The sequence below is a fragment of the Cervus elaphus genome, chromosome 19 (genome assembly GCF_910594005.1).
Source record: "Cervus elaphus chromosome 19, mCerEla1.1, whole genome shotgun sequence".
Taxonomy (NCBI): Eukaryota; Metazoa; Chordata; class Mammalia; order Artiodactyla; family Cervidae; genus Cervus; species Cervus elaphus.
This window is the reverse complement of record NC_057833.1, coordinates 49,322,362-49,340,327: the sequence shown is the minus strand read 5'-3', so window position 1 is coordinate 49,340,327 and position 17,966 is coordinate 49,322,362. Positions and strand designations below refer to the sequence as shown.

General features: G+C 48.7%; 1 protein-coding gene across 2 annotated transcripts in view; it reads right to left on the bottom strand.

Moving 5' to 3' along the window:
• The window catches only part of ITGB5 (integrin subunit beta 5), a 113,056-nt gene extending 95,417 nt beyond the window's left edge, over positions 1 to 17,639 (bottom strand). For both annotated transcript variants that reach the window (XM_043875498.1, XM_043875499.1), the window contains exons 1-2: positions 17,475 to 17,639; positions 7,518 to 7,603 (exon numbers count right to left, since the gene is read on the bottom strand). In XM_043875498.1, the coding sequence (XP_043731433.1) occupies positions 7,518 to 7,603; positions 17,475 to 17,544 (156 nt within the window). In that variant the 5' untranslated portion in view covers positions 17,545 to 17,639. The remainder of the gene's footprint in view (positions 1 to 7,517; positions 7,604 to 17,474) is intronic.
• Positions 17,640 to 17,966: the final 327 nt, after the last annotated feature.

The following is a 17,966-nucleotide window of genomic DNA, read 5'->3' as shown; positions in this document are numbered from 1 at the left end:
CCACAATAAATATACATATAAATGGCTCCAAAAACACTTGTAGAACAAGCTGAGAAAAATTATTATTCTAGAAATTACAAGATTCCAAAGCTGGGTTCTGTGCAGTCAAGCTGGGCTCTGATAAAGCAATTCTGATGAAGCAGTTTAATAAAAAAAAAAAAAAATCACAGCAATAGGGGAAAGGAGAGGTACCTTCCTAAGGGCCTTACAGGTATGGATCCGCTGTCCTAAGCTGTGTGAAGCAGAGGTTGAATTACTGAATAGCTGTCCAGAGCTGAAAGGGCTGAGGGGCTGCTCAGAGCTTAACTGGCTAAGGAATTTCTGAACTTCTGGCCAGCACACCGGGCCTTGCTGCCAGCTCCTCAAATCCTGAGGAACTGGTTGTCCTTCACAAAGTTCTGACTGTTGCACATGTCTTGATCAGACCAGTGCACATCCCCACCACCAGGCTGGCGAGGAAAGCATTTTCAGTCTCCCCAGAGCGATGGGTACCCCAACATCCCTCCTCTTGGCCTGGTGCAGCCTGCATTCTGGAATAGACAATGTCACAGAATCAAACTGCTTCACCCTAAGTGGGAGACAGCTGCATGATTCCTCATCCACAGCCTCAGCCATTTACATCAGCAAGATCATCCTGTGATGCATGGACACCTGCACCAGCAATGAACTTCATCCAAGCTGCCCAGTCAATCTGCTCAAAGGCTGCTTTTGCTAGACACTACCAGTCCCTGAGGGAGGACAGGTACAGAGGCACCTGCTGCTCCCCTGCTGGGTTCATCAGGAGACTTTCAGGTCCAGGACACGCTTCCCAGACCTGAAGGGCTGATAGGCAGCCACAGAGAGCCCATTACAGCCTTGTTTGTGTAGCTGGCTTTCCTGACTCTATTCAGGGCTTCTTTATTTTCCAGGTTGTTAGGAGCAAGGCCCTCTTCATTCCCCTCATTGGTAACAGCTTTAAAATTCTTCAAGGTTGCGGCAAACCTTCACTCCAATGCACAAGGCTTCCCTGAAGTTTGCTGCACCAGCAGGAAAGACCATGAACTCCTGTCACCGAGTTGGCCAGCATGAGAACCACCACTGACCACATAAAAACTGCCACTTGCAGGATGACTTTACAAGCGCCAACCATGTCAACAATGTGACAGTACAGGGGGCCCCCTGCTCAGCAGCTCCAGCTTCATGGGCAGCAATGGACAGCAACCACAACTCTCATACCAAACCCAGACTTAGCCTCAGGGCCATCCAAATCTATCATGTCTGTCAACCTTCTCCTGTTTCAGAGTTCGGTTTTCTTGCTACTTGGGGCAGTCCCAGTGGCTTCTCTCATGTGCTCGACATCCTTTGAAGATAGATTTATCTGTATAATCAAGTCCTGTCATTATCCCAGACCTTTAGGGCCTCAATGACACCTGCTGAGGTACCTCTGGGCATGCAGGTCTGGAGAACCCTTTGAGGGTAAGGTAGCTTTCTCGAAGTCTATCAAGGATGCCCACAATAGTTGCAGTTCTCTCCAGCATGGAGTCTGAAAACAGCCATGCCTGATTTCTAGCACAGGCTCTTGCTGCCCAAGAAAGGGACAGACAGCACTGCAGACCCAGCTGCTGCTGCTGCTAAATTGCTTCAGTTGTGTCCGACTCTGTACGACCCCAAAGATGGTAGCCCACCAGACTCCCTCGTACCTGGGATTCTCCAGGCAAGAACACTGGAGTGAGTTGCCATTTCCTTCTCCAATGCATGAAAGTGAAAAGTGAAAGTGAAGTCACTCAGTCGTGTCCAACCCTTAGCGACCCCATGGACTGCAGCCTACCAGGCTCCTCCGCGTCCATGGGAGTTTCCAGGCAAGAGTACTGGAGTGGGGTGCCATTTCCTTCTCAGGCAGACCCAGCAGGGAGTGACAAACCAACCACAAGCTTCTGCTCTCTTCCCCTGAGATGCTCGCTAGCTATTTTAATTTTGAATAAGGGCAGATGCACATTAAAAGAAGAAACCAAAATCACAAAGACCAGGGCATATGAAAGCTATGACCTTTCCAGTTACACAAATGTTATAAAGACAATGTTTCAATACCTCCATTCCTAAGCTTCAAATTCAATGAATGCAGATGCCCCAAATTATAAACTCTTGAAGGAAAGGAAGACTCATGGTTAAAAAATCCTTCTCACATGAGCGACATCCTGAATTCTGATGTGCCAAGAGCCTCTGCCAGGTGTCAGAACACAGCAATTGCCAGGGAGAAGGGATCTCGGATGCATCACCTGGTCCAGCCCTTCACTTCTACAGATGACGAGTCAGAGGTCCACACACCTAAGTTCATGCCTATGTTCACCTGAGAAGCTTAAGTTTCTCCAGCCTCAGCTTTCTGAACACAAGCTCAGTGTTCCTTCCATCATCTGCCTCCCTTCTCGGTCAAGGTCACTGCTGAATTCCAGAGTAGGAAACTAACTCTGTGACCCCAGACTCCATCCCCCTGAATTTAGTATTTCCTTTGCTGCTCCAGGTGCCGAACTCTTCTGCCACCTATCAAACTTGGAGGATAACTATCCACTTGATGCAGAAAAACAGGCATGAGACTTCATCTCAACATGGAAAAATGAAAACTAGTTTCCGAATGGTCTCTCATGCTCAGCTGCTTGAGTTCATGTCCGACTCTTTGTGACCCCATGGACTGTATAGCCCGCCGGGGTCTTCTGTCCATGGGATTCTCCAGGCAAGAATACCGGAGTGGGTGGCCACACCCTCCTCCAGGGGATCTTCCCGACCTAGGGATCAAATCAAGTGTCTCTTAAGCCTCCTGCACTGGCAGGCGGGTTCTTTACCACTAGCGCCACAGCTCTGTAGTGGAAGAAGTTTCAGTTCACAAAGGAAGTATCTGTCCACACACTCTCCAGAAACACTGTCACTAACCCTTCAAAGGGCTCAGGGAAGGCAAACTGTATGACAGGCGACCCACTAAGAGAAGCAACAGAACGCACACTGGAACTCGAAATATCTTTCATGGCTTTCAGTCACTAAACAGTAATAACATAAGAAAGAAAAACATAAGAAGCAGGCATGCCAAACCTAGATGATTTTTACTTTGTTCTAACACTGGTGCTCAGAATTGTTACAACCTGGCCCTCTGCACTGCCTCTGTCACCTATCACACGGAGGATATAATGAGGTCTACTGCTCGCTGAAATAGTACTTAACTCTCATACATTTTGTTAATCAAAATCCCCTCCTGCAGCCAAGACCAGTGCTCAGCAGGCTCTCAGCGGTCAGGCACAGCAGCCCGGGCACTCAGCTTGTCCACCTGCACCACTCTGGTCATCACATCCTCTGTGTGCCTCACTGCCTGCTGCGGAAAGCCAAAACTCAAAAAAGATGTGGGTGGTATTTAGGGGGAAAGCATGGTTTTTTTTTTTTTTTTTTTTTCCTGAAACAGCAGGATGGAAGAGCTGAGAAACTGCAGGCCTGGGGAAAGAGGAACCCAAGCAGGAAGGGGGTGGAGGGGGGTGGGGGTGAACCGGGGGCACAGATGCCCTGATCCTGAGAAGAGGGGGAAGCAAATGCAAACTGGTGAAGAACTGGGAGAGGGCCTGGCAGAGACTTGGGCAGGGGCAGGAAGCTGGGGCCCTCTGTGGCTGCAGCCCTGGCCCCACTGGAGCCCTCATGGATCCAGGGGTAGGGGAGGGGAGGCCGAAGGTAAGTGATGACAAACTAAAATCTGTGCACGATCAGCACCCCACCACGTGGCCCGGCTGCTGGGAGACGGGGACGTCCCTGTCAGGTCCGCTGGGCTCACTTAACGCACTGGATGGCTGTTCATGGAGCACGTACAATGGGCTGAGATGCTTCCCTTTCACGACCACAAAGAGATGTTCTCCCACAGATCTGTGTTTTATTGCGAGCTCGAGCGGACACTCGTGTTTTTCACTCCTTCCCAGCTCAAAGGAGAATATAGGTCACGTCCCCTCCCCTCTACTTTCCCCAGCACGGTAATCTCCCAGAAGATCCAGTCAGCTGGTCTTATTTCCCAGCCTCTAATCTGTCTCCTTCCTCACATTCCTGCCTTCAGTCCTACTGACCCCTTCATTCCTTCTCTCCACGTCCACCTCCAAGGCAAAGCCTGGTCCCCCAGCCCAGGTGCCCCAGCCTCCTCCCACGTCTGCCCCTACAGCCACCATCGACATGCCCCAGGCCTCCCTGCTCTTGTCCCGGCGGGATTCCTTCCAGTGTCCACAGGGCAGCCTTGGCAGCCTGGGTCCTTCTCCCTCTGGTGTCATGGCAGTCGAAACTACTCACAGCCACATCTCCTGAGGGTGTCTCACCTTCACACCCCAACAGCCTCCCCACTCCCCACAGCCCTCAGCACTATGGCCGAGCCTGCCTGTCTCCTCTTCCGGCCCCGGGAACCTGCTTTCTGTCCTGGGGGAGAACCGCTGCCTCAGCCCCGCCCGCCTCTCCCCAAACACCGTCCTCTGTCCAGTACGTTGGCCTCCCTGCTTCCGGCACTGGCTGCTGATCCACAAAGCCCCTTCCCCCTTTTTCCCGGGCACACAGCTACATGAAGTCTCCCAGCTCCCTGTGCACTTAGGCTGAGTGCCGTGACTGGTTTTAGACGAGAAAATGTCAGTGGAAATCACGTGGGCTGCCCCGAGGCCTTGCCATAAAAGCACCCGCGCACATTCTTACCCGCACACGCCCCTTCACAGCCAGCTGGGTTGTGAAACTTACTCTCTTAGAGCAGAGGCAAATGTCTACTTCAGAAACATGAAGGACAAAATAGAAAAACAGATAATAAGCCGCCGGAGTCTGTGGTATGTCTTAAGCCGTGCAGCACAAACAGCACTGGGAGCCTTCACGCTGGCGGAGAACAGCCCCGGGCTCTGACGAAGGGCCGGGGCAGGGGCTGAGTTGTGCGATAAGGACCGGCAGCCTCCCTGCCCCATGCCACATCCTCAACTAGGGGAGGGGAGAGTCTAGCGACTCTGACCTTAGAGCCAGAGGGTAAGGTCTGTAGCTACCAGGGAAAATGAAGCCACAGTTGGGAGATGAAGACAGGAGAGCCAGGTTAACAGGGCCAACCAAGCAGCAGAACCAGGCAGACAGAAGCAGCATGAGGTGGGGGTGGGGGGAGGGTGGTAAGGGCACTGGCTGACTCAAACTCCACACCTGTGGGAGAAGAGAGAATGCGAGGGGGACCTGGGAGATAGAATTAGGTTACAAGTTTGTTAAATGCACAGTAAGGCGTCCCCACCCCCACCCAGGTAAACAAGAAAGCCATTGTAGGATCTGAAGCAGAGGAGCTCAGTGGAATGTGTTTGGGGGTTAATCTGTGGTTGTATGCAGCCCGGAATCCACAAGAACACACTGGTTAGGGACCCAGCCCCCTGCTGGCTACCAGACTCTCCACATCATGTGCTCACTGCAGATATCTCACCTCTTTGATGACGTCCCAGGATTCACGATTAAGGCACTCAGCCACACTTACCCTGTTGTGTTAAGGGGCAGTCTAGAATGCCCCAAACTTAGCTTTGAGACTACTCAGGCCCTGGAGAAAGTTAACCCCCAAAGGGGATGGGAAGCTGCATTCCCACACAGGTATCACAGGAGGTTCTTTAGCCAAGATTGAGGCTATAAGCACAGACAGAGCTCAGTAAGCTACAGAGGGGACCCAGGTGTGGACCAGGACAATGATTTACCCCTGGAGATATCATCAGTTGGGATTTCCTTGGTGGTCCAGTGGTTGACTCTACGCTTCCAACGCAGGGGAAATAGACATGAACAGGCTGGGGAACTAAGATATATTGTGCCTCTTGGCCGAAAACAAAACACAAAAAGGTGTCATCAGATACTACCAGTATCAGGACATCAGACTTGGGGGAAAAGGAAGAGACCTAAAGTTGACAATCCAGAGCAACTTCCAGAAACCAAGGCTCACATTCCTCTAGAAAGTATCCATAAGGTACAGGAGGCTCAGTTAATTAGCAGTTCCATCCACAAGACCTCTCCTGAATTGATCTCATTTTGTACTTCTAAAGTACTGGAGGGTGGGAATGGTCATCTTCGTTTTACATACCAAGAAACAGTAAATCATGGTGAAACTGAGATTTCAACTTTGGTTATCTAAACAAGGTGTCTTTTTAGCTGGCCTCTTTTATAAAATATGAATTCCTGCCAGATTCTTGGCCAATTTTGAAGATGAGGAAGACACAGATTCTCAAGGAAATAATGATTTAATTGGAAACAGGCATGAAAACAAATCCACAGAGTAAGAGGTGACAAGTGTTATTGCCAGAGGACTAACTACAGGGAGACAGAAAGGTGGTGGGTCATGGCCTGTATGTGCAGACATGCAACAAACAGCCACCCAATGAAATCCTTCCATCAATCTTACTGAGCAGCTATTAACACTATGAGCCAGGCACCACTCTGGGTGTGGGAGGTTCAACAGTGAAGAAAACAGATAAAACCCCTGCCCTAACATTCTGGTGGGGGGGGAGCTTACATTCGTATTGCAGATAGATGGATAGATGAACGGAAACATGGTTGGGTGGACAGACAGATGTGTCTAGGGGAAAACCATCAAAGTCTTCATGGAGTAGATGAGTTTTGAACTAATCTCTTGAAAAGGTGTTGGTCAGGGAAAGGAGGGGAAATCTGGGAAACTCTTCAAGAGAAGCAGCACAGAGAAAATCATGAGGGTGTTCTTCAGGCAGGGCTCTCTGGGGACCCTGGGTCATCCCCTGGGGCTGAAGTGTTGAAGGCAGGCAAGAGATAAAGGTAGGGAGGCAGGCAGGGGCCATGGAACTTGGATTTGTCATGCAGGTCGTAAGGAATCCGTGAAAGGTTTTAAAGTTGATAACAAAACAGTACCATTAAGCCCCAAATACAATGAGGGGTTCATATGTTGGGAAGAGTCCTCTTTCAAAGTAGCTTGTTTAGTAATCTTACTCTTTACTAAGAAAAAAAAAATTCTAGAACAATCACTTGGAAGAGGCAGTGTAGGTTTAGAAACTGAGTGTTTCCTGATTAGCCAACCAAGCACTGATATTTGTATTGCTTTACGAGAGCAATATGCCTATCACCACCCCAAACTTACATCCCTTCTAAAGAAACAGCAGCTATTCTTTTCAAGTAAAACCATTCCATAAAGGCCAATTCATAACATTCATCCTCAGATAAGCCACTGAACAATGACCGGCATCCACCAACAGGCCACCCACCCAGGCATGTTTTATATCGTTAGGCAAAAGACTCACTTCACAAGCTCAGGTCTTTTACCAAATAGCAGAAAACTGTACAAGAATCATAACCGGTTCCCCTACAAAAGGGAAAGAAGATCTTGTTTACCTAAAACAGGATTAAAACATAAAAATGCAGCTTTTCTTTTGTCTCCGCCTTGGGAGAAAGGAAGAGGCAGCTCACCGAACCTGCATACACTTTTTCTGCCCAGTCAACTTGGATGTCGAGGTGAAGCCCACCCGTCCCCCACCAACCCCCTATAGCACTCCTCCCCTCCCCCACCCATGTACCTCTTTGGAGCACCAGGCACATTTTGGGTGGATTAGCAGGCATTCTTCACATGAGGTGGCACTTCCACTAGTGCATATGTTGAGACCTTCAAAGAAAGATAAAGATGCAGCCATTAGCTACCAGCCATAAACCCTATTAATGGGCTTTTGAATGGGGCAGGAGGAGGAGTCACTTCCTTTTCTAACAGGGGGCCCCCCTGAAGCTGAAGAGTGCAGGCCCCTGTGCTAATTGCAGGCCTTTGCTCACTGGCAGAAGCTAAACACTGACGGTTTTTGAAGCACCCACCATGTGCACACTTGCGTTAGCAACTCCCGTTTCTTCTACTGTGCCTACCAGGATTCCCACTGCCTTCTTCCTGACATAGCAGGTCCTGTCTCATTGAGAACAAGGCCCCTTTATGCTTAGTCCAGACAAAATATCATAAATGGCATAAAAAGTAAATAAAAAAAAGAACTGATTGATCTTCTTCAGACATAAGAAAATCCTAAACCAGGTACTGTCGCACCAAATCCGTAGTGTACCAAAAGACAGCAGCAAAGTCTTTAAAGAAGAATGCAGCTGAGGAATACAATGCCAGCTCAAGATACAGGGTATCTATTAATTCTTGATCTACTAATAGATCAAGAAAATACATATCACCTGGGGAGATAATAAAAAGGTATTTGATCAAATTAAAAAACCACCCATTCAAAATCTATCCCTGATGTTCAAAAAAGTATCAGAAACTAAGACTAGAAGGAAACTGGGTCGTGATGATGGCCGCACGACCCTCTGAATATACTAAACCACAAGAAGAAAGCATCCTCCCCCATCTCCCTTCTCCACTGTATGCCTCTCCCACTACCATCCCCAACAGCAAAGGCATCCTTGGTGAAATTTATCATCACCCAAGTCTTTTCCTTCTGAGACAAATTCCTTTGGACCAAGAGCAATAATTACTGGCTTCTCTCTAAACAGGTGTAACTTTATTTGGTCCTCACAGCACTAACAGACTCACTGGTTTCTTCTGGTCATTGCCTAGAGGATCACTGGATAAATGGAAAAAAGAAAAACCCAGGGCCACCAGCCCTAGAAAGAAGGGCTCAGATCATAAAGGGGAAAAACAGAGGCAGTAAGATTAACAAGAGAGAGTGGAGGAGAAAACGGGGAGGCTGAGACTCTTCCCCAGCTTCACCAAACAACATAACAATATTGGTTGTAAGACATCTTAAAACTATAACATTTCTCTAACTTGGTCATTTTAACTCCTTGATTCTTCTTTGTCACTAGCAGGAAAAAACCTACGGAAATCGGGTGACACAAGGAGGCTGCACTGAGTCACTGCCTTGAGGCACTAGAGGGAAAACCATTTGGGATGAGAATGGCAGCTCATTTCCACTTTCAAGCAATCAAAGTGGGAGAAACTGGCAGGACCTGAGGGCCTGGGAAGAAAGAAGGGTGACTTTGGGAGCCCACACAGAAGGTGAGAATGACGACTTTCCCCAGCCAGAGACCCCGACGTGGAACCCTGGGCACTTCATCTCCACCAGCTGCTACCCTGTTGGGACCCCACCTCATACCACCAGAGCTGGGGACCCCAATGTCACTGCCAGGCCTGCAGTGGGACCTCCTGGGTACAACACTGGACTCGGAATGCATTTTACAGAAGAAACAAAGCCAGGACCCATCACCCTGCACTGCCTCATTTCAGGAGAAGAGTCCTCCGCAGGTCCAAACATTCACCAAGAAGGTGTTACAATTCAGCCCACAGGGAGGTTGGGCTTGCCTTCCACCTCTTACACTGACAACCTCCTTTCTCACTTTAAAATGAATCCACTCACTCGGAGATTTTCAAATAGGTACCTGAGCTTATTAAAAAAGAGAAATGATTGCAGGAAAAGTTTCAAACTGTCAGTTTCATTGTTTGGTTAAATCTCCTTACCTGAATCACTTTGCTGGACAGCAGAAATTAACACAACACTGTAAATCAACTATTTCAAATTTTAAAAAAATATATTCCCCAGAATATTTAGCTTAAAGTTGACATTAAATAAATAGATGTGGGAACTTCCCTGGCAGTCAAGTGGTTAAGAGTCCACCTGCCAATGCAGGAGACATGAGTTCGATCCAGGAGCATCCCACACGCTGTGGAGCGACTAAGCCCCTGAGCCACAACAACTGAGCCCAGGAGCCACAACAGACTAACGTCTGTGCACACTAGAGCCCCCGCTCTGCAACAAGAAAAGCCACCACAATGAGAAGCCCTCACATGGCAACTGGAGAGTGGTCCCGTACTCGCTGTAACTAGAGAAAGCCTGTATGCAGCAACGAAGACCCAGTGCAGCCAAAAATAAATAGACATGGACAACTGAAATGAAAAAACAACAACAACAATCTCCTTACCTGACAGAAACCACTAGCTGCGCAGGGGACGGAATCAAACCTAGAATGAAAAATGACTTTTCTCCTGTTCTCCTCAACCTTATCAAATATACACTCAGGCTCTTGTGGTGTGTCATTTGCTTTGACATATAAAATAATTTCTATAAAGAATGCATAAAATCACCCTTATAAATCATTTCTATAAAATCATGAAACTGCAGAACCTTGGAGCTAGAAATGCTTTAGGATCAGCTCACTAAGTCATCTCATTTTACAGCTAAAAACATGAGAAAACAAAAATAACTTGGAAAAAATAACAAGGAGCCCAGTCTTCCAATAAGAGGTCAGAAGGGGCACCAGCAAGCAAGTACCCATATGGGGTCCCTGTGCCACCCAGACATGGGCCATGTGACCAGTGAGTTCCAGGGTCCTCTGAAGGAGATGTTCAACAGGCCCTCAGTCAGAAAGGAATTTGAGATTGGATGTCTCACTTATGTCTCTGCCCCAACTCACATTAATGCACAAACACCACTTTCTAATTACCAGGGCCTCATCACTGAGGTGTGGGACCTTGGATCAGAGATCTCAGGTTCAGAGCATTAAGGGCTCTTCCTCTCTGACCCATATCACACTGGGCTCTGGTCTTCTGCTTTGTCAGCCTAAAAGACCTTGGACAAAATCCTGAAGAGGCTCCACAGATGTGACAGGCATCCGGTATGAAAACATACTGAACAACTGTAAAATATCTGTCATACTACATTCTTAGATATTCACATGCAATAGTAGTTTCATGGCACTGACAGTGATTCCACTAAAATCAGCTTGCTATATTTTGTAATAACGAAATGGAAAGTAACCTTTAAAAACTGTATAAAAAGGTAATTTTAAAATATAAAAATAAAATTAGGTTGCTGTTGAGACAAATTCAAATTCAAGAAACCCTGCTCTATGCAAGTCCTAAACACCAAGTACTGGTCTAGGGGATGCTAGAGACACAGAGTTGAATGACCCAGGCTGTGCTCCCTGGGCGCTCACAGCTGCCAGGGACAGGTCATGCCAGTCCTGCCAGGCACTCTGGGAACCAAAAGCATAGACCGTGTGCTGACATGTGCCACAGTGCCAGTGCTACTCCCTTTGGCATCTCTCCTCCCTCCACCTATTAATATTTCAGTGAGTTTGGATTTGGCTGGATGAGTCATTTGAAACCAATAGCACTTTGAAAGGAAGGAAGTAATGAATAAAAATGTTAAACAGTCGCAGTTCACAAATGTCAGAGTGTTATGTCTGTGTCACGGTAATAGGTGCTAGCGGCCCAGACAGTGACCACAACTTTTCTTGGTTACTGTTTGCACAGTGACCATTCCCAGCTCAATGTCAATTGCCTGCAGCCCTTAATGTCTCTGAAGCCAGGGGTTTACTGCAAACCATCACCTGAAAACACGCTCTCCTTCCGAAACTCAATGACTCATCCCTCCCTGTTATCAATCTTATCCAGACTGATCCTTCCTTCGAGATGCACGAAATGTTTCTCCTAATCCAACCCTTCCTGCCTGCACCCTTCTCCAGCCCCACACAGCCCAAGCCAGGCCCTCCACAGGTTTCTGTGGTCACCTCCTGGCTGGCCTCCCTCCATTCAGCCTCTCCACACCTCTGTCTACCCAACATGGCCAAGGTCACACAGCACCCACTGACGCACACCTCCAGCAGTTGGAATTTCCTGATCTAAAACACTCCATGGGATAATAGAGGTGAGTCCCAGGACGAAGTGGCCCTAATGGCAGGGAGAGAGGAGACACGACACTACTCACTGGGAATAGGGGGAAACACACAGCGAGCAAGTAGGGTGTGCACTCACCCTGGAAAGCACAGAGACAAGAACAGACCCTGCTGTTAATGTCTGGGCAACCACCTTCATGACACAACTGAGAAGCCAGCAAGAGAAACAATCTTGAGTTACATTTTACTCATTGTTTTCAAGACAACAGAAAATAAAAACATCTCATCATTGCTGTTGGGGGGCAAAAAGTGGTAAGGCACTGGAGTGCTTCTGCCCATGCACTGAACCACAGCCACTCATGTGTCACATGATAGACAAAGTCTTTCCAGTGCTGAATCTAGCAATTAAATAGTCATCGGTTTAAAGATGTTACCACAAAGTGTAAATACACCCTAGAAAGGATCTGTCTCGTTCATACCTTTCCTGCCTTTCTGAACACCAGACATCTGCAGAACATTCAACAACGTCACCTTTACAGACATGACTTGTTTAAAAAACATCGGTTCATATATAGGATACTATGCAGCTTTAAAAAAGAATGTGCGTGCTCTCTATTCCCTGCATACTGGTATGAAGCTCACTCTGAGACAGTTATCACTAAGTTAACATAAAGGCAAGGTGCAGAATGGTGTATTTAGGGCTTCCTTTAATAAAACTGGGGGAGGGAGATTTGTAGTAAACATATAAAAAATACTATGGATCCATAAGAAACTGACAGGGATGGTCTGAGCAGGGAAGGAGGTCAGAGTAATGTCTTAGACTAACCAGCACAAGAATGAAAGAGCAATCTCTCACCTTACACTGGCTATGCTTTTAAAAAGTATGTGAACCGATTACCTATTCAAAATTTAGCTTTAAAAAGACAACTGACTACTTATATGATCTTCCTTTAAAAATTCGTAACTCCAGTCTAATCATTAAAAAAACAGACAAATTCCAGTGGAGGGACTATCTACAAAATACCACTTCAAAAATGTCAAGGTCATTAAAAGAAAAACTGTCACAACCAAGAGGAGCCTATGGAGACATGACAACTCAGTGTAATACGGTGTCCTGCATGGGCTCCTAGAACAGAAAAAGAACATTAGATTTAAACTAAGAAAATCTAAGTATGGTTTTAGTTAATAACAACATATTGATGTGGTTCATGAATTGTAATAAATATGCCATATGAATGCAACATGCAAACAACAGGCAAAGCTGGAATTGGGGCATATGAGAACTCCCATACTAACATCTCAGTTTTCCCATAAATCTAAAACTGTTTTACATATTTTAAAAGTTAAAGGTGTTTGTTTTTTTTTAAAGATCATTGAAATCATGGTGGGAGAGGAGAGTGGGGTAGGAATCAACCCAGTACCAAGCATTCTGTCCACATCAGGGACCGAAAGCTAAGTGTTGTTTTTGCTGTTGTTTTGTGAGAGTCGGGCAATTCACCTTATTGCCCCCCTCCAACTTCCAGCCTTCTCTAAAAGACAGAATATGCAATGAGAGGGAGGGAAGAAGAGGCCCACTCTGCTCCACCCAAGGGATGCAGACAAGGCTTCACAGAGGACAGGACATTGGGCTGGAGTTATTTGATAAGGAGAGGATATCCTGGCATGAAAGATCCAAGAGATTGTTCTGTCACTTATTGACTACATGACCTTGGGCAAGTCACAACTTTTCCTGGCCTTAGCATCCCCCTGCAAACAATTCAGGGGTGACTAAAATAACCTGTATCATAGGTGCCAGCTCAAAAAAAATCTTGACAGACTCAAATCAGTTCTCTCGCACAACTGTTTCTTCCTAACAAGCTACATGCATAGTCCCTGACCTCAAAGCTAGTTGTAGAAGGCGGCAAGGAGGTGAGGATGGGTCAGTCTGCCTCCAACACACACATGCATACAGAATACCAAAACTTGTGTCCATCCATTCATTCAACAAGTATTACTAAGGCACTGTTGTAAGCACAGATGAATACAATGACAAATAAAACCAACAAAACTCCCTGCTTTCAGGGAGTTTACGTCCCGATTTGGGGCTGAATGCTCAGAGGAGAAGATGAACAATAAACCAGATAAGCAAGTACACTGGATGGTGGTAAGTGCTAAGGAGAAAAATCAAGGAAGGCAAGGAGATAGGAAGAACGTGAGGCAGGAGGCTGCAGTTTGCCTGAGTAGACATGCTGAGAAAGTGCTGTGGATGCCTGCCATGCAGAGATCGGCAGGGAGAACATTCCAGGGAGCGGGAAGGCCTGTGATCCAGCCCGAAGAGATGGGATTGAAGTGCATGAGGGGAAGTAGTGAGAGGGGGTTAGTTAGGTGGGGGAGGGGGCGGTCAGGGGGTGTTCGTGCAGAGCCTGGCAGGACCCTGGCAGGACTTCTGGAAGCCACAGGAGGATTTTAGGCAGAGTAACACAATCTAAGTTGAGTTTTAACTGGATCATTCTGAGTAAGAGTTGAGTATAACTCTACAATAGACAAGCAACTATTTTTGAAAAACTCTGGTGGGGGCGGGAACTAGCATCTGCCACAGGGAAGGTGTCAGGCCTTCCCTGGAAGCAAACTTTTCCCCATGTGGCCCAGGAATCAAACGCTGCAATCAACAGAAGAAGCCGCCTCACAAACAAATGGGCGCCTATGAAGTGTTTCTTTACATTCATAAAGGCCATTAATCTCATTTCAGCCTTCAGTCCCAGTGTATTGAAAATACCTGTGATGCAACCCCACCCCCATTAACCCGGGTGCTCACTGCCACGTGAACGGGGTATTATCATTTAAGCACTAGGTAATCGTCCCACATTACATTAAAACTTCAGAATATTTCCGTGAGCTGGCTGGAGAAGAAAAAGTAGTTACCAGGGTAGGCAGGCACAAAGGGCCTTTTGCCAACTACTTAGATATATTCATTCTCCGTTGCCTCAGTAGCTAAATAAGCATGGAGAACAAGCAGGAGAGGAATACTAATTAGAGCTAATTAGACCCTGCCCTCTTTTGCCTCAATCTCCTTTATTAAAAGTCCCCCTAATTCAAGGATGATGGCGCTAAAGTGTAAATACCTAGGGTAAACAGCAGCCGACCCACCAAACCCCCTGGTTTGCATTTCTAAACCTTTGCCTGGTTACCTGAGAGCTGCAAACCCAAGGCCAAATTCCAACAGCCCCATCACAGACCACGGAAATCGTGGCGGTGGGGGAGTGCTGCCAACAGGAGTCCAGTAAATAGGATAAAGGGCTCTCCTAGGATTTAGAGCATTCTAATGTGCAGGGCATTCACTAAAAGAACATTTGATTTTTTTTTTTTCCTTTTAATAAACTATGACGGCAAACATGACTCCAGTTCTGCAGCCCAGTCAATGCCACACTCCCCCCTCCTTAGTAGAGAGCCAGGGCCTCCCCGAAGAGAAACCCTTCCTCGGGTCCTGTCTGGAGGTCTTTGCTAATAAGGAGAGCAGAGAACTCTGGGATGGGGGGTTGTCAGCCTGCTGGGGACTTGTTTGAAGTCAGCCCCCTTAAATTAAAAGTCTGTTTCCTGTTAGATTAAACACACAGACGAAAGCAGTGCAAAGCAATAGACTGGCAACTTAACCAATGATCTAGGGACACCCAGGCAGGCAGGACCCTGCAGATGACCTTTTTCTCTTAGAGGGTAATGAAGGTTTTTCTGTCAAATTCTGTCCTAGTAGCAGAACACAAATTGGATAAAGTACCTGCAGTGCTTCAATAAAAAGAGAAGACAAGGGAAGGAAGAGAAAAGAAAAGCTGTTTCAGACTTGCAGTTTGAAAGTTTGCAGTTGGCTCAGCAACACTGGAAACTAGAAGAAATCACACAGATATGTGTCAGTCCCTGGTAACCTTGAGAAGCTCCAGGGCATTAAGAGGGAGGTGGCCAGGTCTGGAAGCCAGTGATAGGCTTGCTCTCCCACTGCTCTGCTGATCCATGGAGGAATGGCTGAGCTCTAAGGCAACTGCAGGAGAAGAGACAGCACTGGAAATAAACCACTGTGGGCTCAATGCTTTTTTCCCTACCTAAATTGTGTCGTGCAGGACAAAGGGCCCTAAACCAAAAAGTTATGAGGCCTATGGACAAGGACAGTGGGCAAATCACTTCACTCTCCTGGGCCAGCCCCAAAGATGGAGATCATTAAGAAGAAATATATGAACTTTGAAAAGCAGAAATCACAATGCAAATGGAAAATAATGGATTGAAAGAATTATTTGCAACTGGACGTATTTAAGTTTTTATCAGAACCAGGATGTCAACCTGTAAGCAAACTAAGAAATCACCTCCTTCACCAGTTCCTAAACTTTTGTATTTCACAGATTATGATTTAAAAAGAAAACAAAAAGAGAAGGTAAAATTTACATAGGATTGCCGATTTTTTCGTTTGCTCAAGATGAAAAACTACCCTGTTATCACTACAAATTATTTAAAAAAGTTTTCCTAAAAATAAAAAAGAATTTCAAATTAAAGGACAGTCTTTGTGAAGCAGGGGGCTGTTGGCAATAATATATTCCTGTGTATGACACAGGCTATATCTCTCTCTTTGCCCTCTCCTGGGGACCCATGAGCAACAGGCACTGGTTATTGGCCAGATGGGTGTTTGGAAACCAGTGATCCACTCCAAGCTCTGGACTGATGAAAGAAACCTGTTACAGCAATAAGTCTGAAATACCGCCTAAAAAGTTTTCCTCTAGACCTCTCCTCTCTCTCAGACAGCAACCTCCACTGCCTTCATGTAAATGAAACTCGGCAGGGGACCGTCCTTCCCTCCCTCTTAGCCAGACACATGGTTCGGAACAGCAATCAAGAATCTCGGGCTTGAAAATGAACGGAGCATCTCAACACAATTATCTCCTACCGGAAAAGGGAAAGTCTGGAGCTTCCTGCTTTTAGAGGGGACGGGGTGGGGGTAGCTCCTTCTGCCAGGCATCCCCAGCGCTAACAGAGCATCCTTCCTCAGCAGTCTCCCAACTCTGAAAACTTAAAGCAGATAACTGAGGGTCCTCACACAGCCGCCAGCCCAGAGCAAGATCGCGCGAGTGCAACTCCACACCCCCTGCTCCAGAATCCTCCCGAATCAGGGGGAGTACGCCGCACGGGGTGTTTGTAAACTCCGAAATAAAGCCAGGCAGAAGGAAGTGGATCGCGAGATCCCAGGTGCGGCTGTGGTTTCGGACGCGGGTCTTCCCTCGGGTTTGCGGGAGCTTGGGGGCGGAAGGGGTGTTTACATCTTTAAAGAAAGGCGGCTGGCCTAGGCGGGGTGAAACTCTAGGATTCGCCAGGAGACCCTGGGCATCCACGCTTCCAAGAGTCTAGCCCTCGAGAATAGCCGTGAACCCCACGCTTTGGCTCCGGGTCACGCGCCTTTAGTTACCCCTCGCTCCCCGCGATCAGGGCACCGGCTGCATCACCCGGCGCCTCCCAGCAGCCCGGCCGCCCCGGGCCGGCCACAAGGACCGCTTTGTGCCGGGAGTTGCAGAGCCCGGATCCCGACGCGGGGCTGGTAGCGGCCCTCCCGGCGCACTGGGCGCGGGCGCTCGCGGGCTAGGTCAGCAGACGGGCAGGGCTGTTTACACAGGAAGGCTCCTCCTCGCCCGGGAGGGGACCAGGGGCCGACGACAGCCCAGCGGGGCTGCGGCGGGCCGCGCGCGGGATGGCGCACGCAGTCTGAAAGCCCCCCACCCGGTCGTCCCCAGCGGCTCGCCACCTGGGGGTGTCCCCGAGGACGCCTCCCACCTTCCGACAACTGCCCTGGCCCCTGCCCCTCCAAGAGGCCGGCGGGCGGCTCGGGGCGCCACGAAGTTTCTTTCTGCACAGCGGGCGGCGTGGCTTACCTGGGAGCCGGGGCACTAGCGCGCAAAGCCCGAGGAGGCAGGAGTACAGGAGCGCGGGGGCCCGCGGCATGGTGGGGCGTCCGGCTCAGCTGCTGCGCGGGCGGCGGACTCCGCGGGGGCGTGCGGCCGGGGGCCGCGGCCGGACGGGAGGCGGGGGCGGCTGCTCTGGCCCGCGCCCCGCCGCCACCATCCCTCCCGCAGCGCTTGCCGCCGAGTCCCGGGGCCGCCGCTGCGCCGGCTCGCCGGCCGGGACGCCCGGGGTGTCGCCGCTCGGGACTGCCCCGGCGGGCGGTCTTGGCAGAGGCGGGACGGTAGGCTCCGCGCTGCGGCCGCGACTCTGGCTCCGGGACGCGTCCCGGGCGGAGGCTCCCCCGCGCGCCGGCAAACTCTTGCCAGTCGCCTCCACCCCTTCCCCTCCTTTCCTCGCTCCGGCCCGCCGGGCTCCACTTTCCTCCTCTCCTCACTCCTCCCCTTCTCTCCCCTTCCCGGCCC